At 38.1% G+C, this 3,388-nt stretch overlaps 1 protein-coding gene across 1 annotated transcript in view; it reads right to left on the bottom strand.

Annotated features, from left to right (window-relative positions):
• The window catches only part of LOC103592155 (sorting nexin-25-like), a 25,537-nt gene extending 23,217 nt beyond the window's left edge, over positions 1-2,320 (bottom strand). Inside the window, exon 1 of the mRNA XM_008574761.1 lies at positions 2,246-2,320. Within this exon, the coding sequence (XP_008572983.1) occupies positions 2,246-2,320 (75 nt within the window). The remainder of the gene's footprint in view (positions 1-2,245) is intronic.
• Positions 2,321-3,388: the final 1,068 nt, after the last annotated feature.

Raw genomic sequence — 3,388 nt, 5'->3', positions numbered from 1 at the left:
AAAAAAAAAAAAAAAAAAAAAAAAAAAAAAAAAAAAGACTGAGGAATAATCCCAGATTAAAGAAGATTAAGTGACTTGACAACTAAATGCAGTACAGGATCCTGGACTGGATCCTGTACTGGAAAGAAAACAAAAAAAATACTACAAAGGACATTCTTGAGACCATTGACGAAATTGAAATATAGGCTTAAATATGGATTTAAGTATTGCATCAATTTTGAATTTCCTGATTTCGATAACTTCACTGAGATTTAGTGTAATTAAGGTATAAATGCTTAATTCAGGATATATGCAACCTATTCTGCAATGTTTGAGTAAAAATATTAAATATGGAGAAAGAAAGAGAGAAAATGATAAAGCAAATGCAGCAGAAGTTTAAAAAACAGACTGGTGGGTCTGGGTAAGGGTGTGTGGAAGTATTTGGTACAATTCTTATAACTTACCTGTACATTTGAAATTATTTCAAAATTTAAGTTTCAAAAATGAAAAGAGTAGAGAAGTTTTCTTAAGGGCTTCCAGAAGGTAGAATGCTCAAGAAATGCCACCGACTTAGGGGTAGACCAGTGGCTCACACATTCTAAGATCTGTCTTCTTCAAGGACCTGGGGGAGAGCAAATGCTGGAGAGAGATGATGACAATTTTGCAAGAAAGAGCAGTAAAGCCAAGGGTCAGAACTGGCAGGTGATAAGTATGAAGATAAAGAATTCTGGAAGAAACTGCTAAGTGCTCTAAATATCTGTAGTTTACCCCAGCTACAAATAGAGTGCACCCTCGTATACCACTCCCAGAATAACAGTTTTGAAACCCAGTTATTGTGAAGTATAATACAGAACTGGCAGGTGATAAGTATGAAGATAAAGAATTCTGGAAGAAAATGCTAAGTGCTCTAAATATCTGTAGTTTACCCCAGCTACAAATAGAGTGCACCCTCGTATACCACTCCCAGAATAACAGTTTTGAAACCCAGTTATTGTGAAGTATAATTAGAAATAACTGAAAGGAGAAATGCTATGAATTCCAGGAGCTGTCTCTGAAGTAAAAATCCTTTTCCATTTTTCCCACACTTTGGGGGAGCTGGTAGTGGAATACCAACATTGCTAAATCCAGATCCCCCTGCTGGGGAACATTCTATGTGGGAGCTGCAGGTACCTATTTTTCCATCAGAGCTCTTCTTGCTTTGGATCCCTACTAGATCTGGACCATTGAACACACCTCATGTGTGTAGCTTTAATAGATGCCTGCTGTTTATCTGGGTGTCTATGAATACTTGCATTTGCACCTCTTACTGCAGGACTCTATTTCCAGCCCAGAACAGATCTGCAGAGAGGATACTTCATGAATGCTTGATTTGCACCTCTTACTGCAGGACTCTATTTCCAGCCCAGAACAGATCTGCAGAGAGGATACTTCAAGTGTGTGCCTTGCTAAGAGCTTTGACCTTTGTGTCTCGAATGACAACAGCAGGAATGACTTTCTGATTGTTGAGAAGGACTAGATCTTAGATGGAGTCAGGGTCTTTCCATTTGAAGCAAGAGCCGCTTGGACTATAGTTTATCCTAAGACTTAGGTATTAGATATGAGATTCTGTGATGCTAAGGGTTCCAAGTCTGCACTGGAGCAGCTGAAGAATACAATTTCTTTTAAGATTTACACATACTCAGCCATGCTCTTGCTTAATGGTGGGAATGTGAGTGTTTACTCTGTCAATACATAAGTAGACATTGAGTCTCCCTGACCTGGGGAATGTGAAGAGATGATGAAAAGCCGTGACTCCTTCCTTCAAGGGGTCTATAATCTAGCTGATGGTTTTAGCATTACATTTTTGAAAAACATGATAGGATCCTTTGATCTTCCGCTTTGATCACTGTCGGCCTCAACATTCAAGGGTCTCTGAGATGCTGTGTGTCTGCCTCATCCAGCAGAGAAGAGCAGGGTGAGGGACTGTGTAGAATTAGACCTGACCAAGAGGCAAACAGAATGTGGACCCAGCATGGCTAGAACTTTCAATTTTTTAAAAAAGAAGTCAAAATCCAGATTTTTTGTTTTACATGTAAAATATCCTAATTTTCTCAATATTAAATACTTATCCCAATTTTTTAAACAATGTCAAGATCTCACTATCAAAGCTAAAAAAGGTACCTGTGCTAGCCAAATAGGAAGCCCCCTGTTTTCAACCTCCAGAGAATTCATGGAAAACAAAGTTCTAGCAACGTGATACACAGAATAAAAAGAAATCAGTCTTTACCCTCCACTCATCGGTATAGAGATGAAATGGATGATCTTTTGCTTTTGTTTTCCTCTTCTTTAAAGCCAATGTCATCTCAAGCCAAGTTTTTTGTGCTGTGGAAATCGTGACCTGGCTCCCCAAACCCTAACATACAGCAGCCACACCCATACATACTGCCCCACCGTAGGCACTCAGGCCTTGGCTTGGTCAGTCTGTGAGCAGACTCACTTCTGAGCATGGGGTGGTAGGGACTGCGGTGTGAACTAAAGCGCAGCAGAAGCACTTGAGGTTGAACAAGCGATTTGTTTACAGTCACATCTGGTTGTTATTTGGCTATGACAAAAGCTATGCAAAGCCCATTTCCTCCAGATTTAAAAAAAATAAAGAAGTGGGGGAGGGGAAGAGGGTGAGAAATTGGTGTAGAAAAAAAAAAAATACCAGGAAACCTTAGAGATGTGTTTGAGAGACAGTGGAGCCTGCTATTAGAGAAATATCCGGCACTCCCACCCCTCCCTTCCAGTATTTAAAAAAATCTTGGCACAGGCAACAGACTGAGCAGCCTGAAATGTCTTTGGTGTTGATCTGCTGAAGAGTTTCTCTTGGGTACAAGATCGAAAGCAATGATAATTTATTGTCACTTGATGTTCTCAGAAAGCCACTCTTATCCATGGACTTTGTCATTCCCTAGTATTACTTGTTATTCAGCATCCATGATTTATTTTAATGTTATTCACATTACTACTAATAATCATAATACCTAACATTTATTAAGCCCTGTAGCCAGGAACTGTGCTATGCGTATAACATGTACCTTCTCATTTAATGCTTACAACCACCCTCCACATGCTTTTATTACTTCTATTTTCCTGCAGACCTCTGATCTAAGAAGTTTAGCTAGAAAGAGCCCTTGAAATATAAGTATCCCAAACTGTATCTCTAAATACAAAATAGGATGGTCATGATCTTCAAAAAAAGCCAAAAACTGCTTATTAAATCTATATTTCCTTACATTTTAATGTACCCCTTTTTAAATGCATGGCACCTACTACAGGATAAAATTATATTCACAAGTATAAAAGAATTTGCCATCTTGTAATTGTTTTCAATTGACACATTCTTTTTTTTTTTTTTTTTTTTTTTTTTTTTTTTTTTTTTTTTTTT

This window comes from Galeopterus variegatus, unplaced genomic scaffold, assembly GCF_000696425.1.
Source record: "Galeopterus variegatus unplaced genomic scaffold, G_variegatus-3.0.2 Scaffold1097, whole genome shotgun sequence".
In the NCBI taxonomy this organism is placed as follows: domain Eukaryota; kingdom Metazoa; phylum Chordata; class Mammalia; order Dermoptera; family Cynocephalidae; genus Galeopterus; species Galeopterus variegatus.
This window is presented reverse-complemented; position numbering and strand designations above follow the sequence as displayed.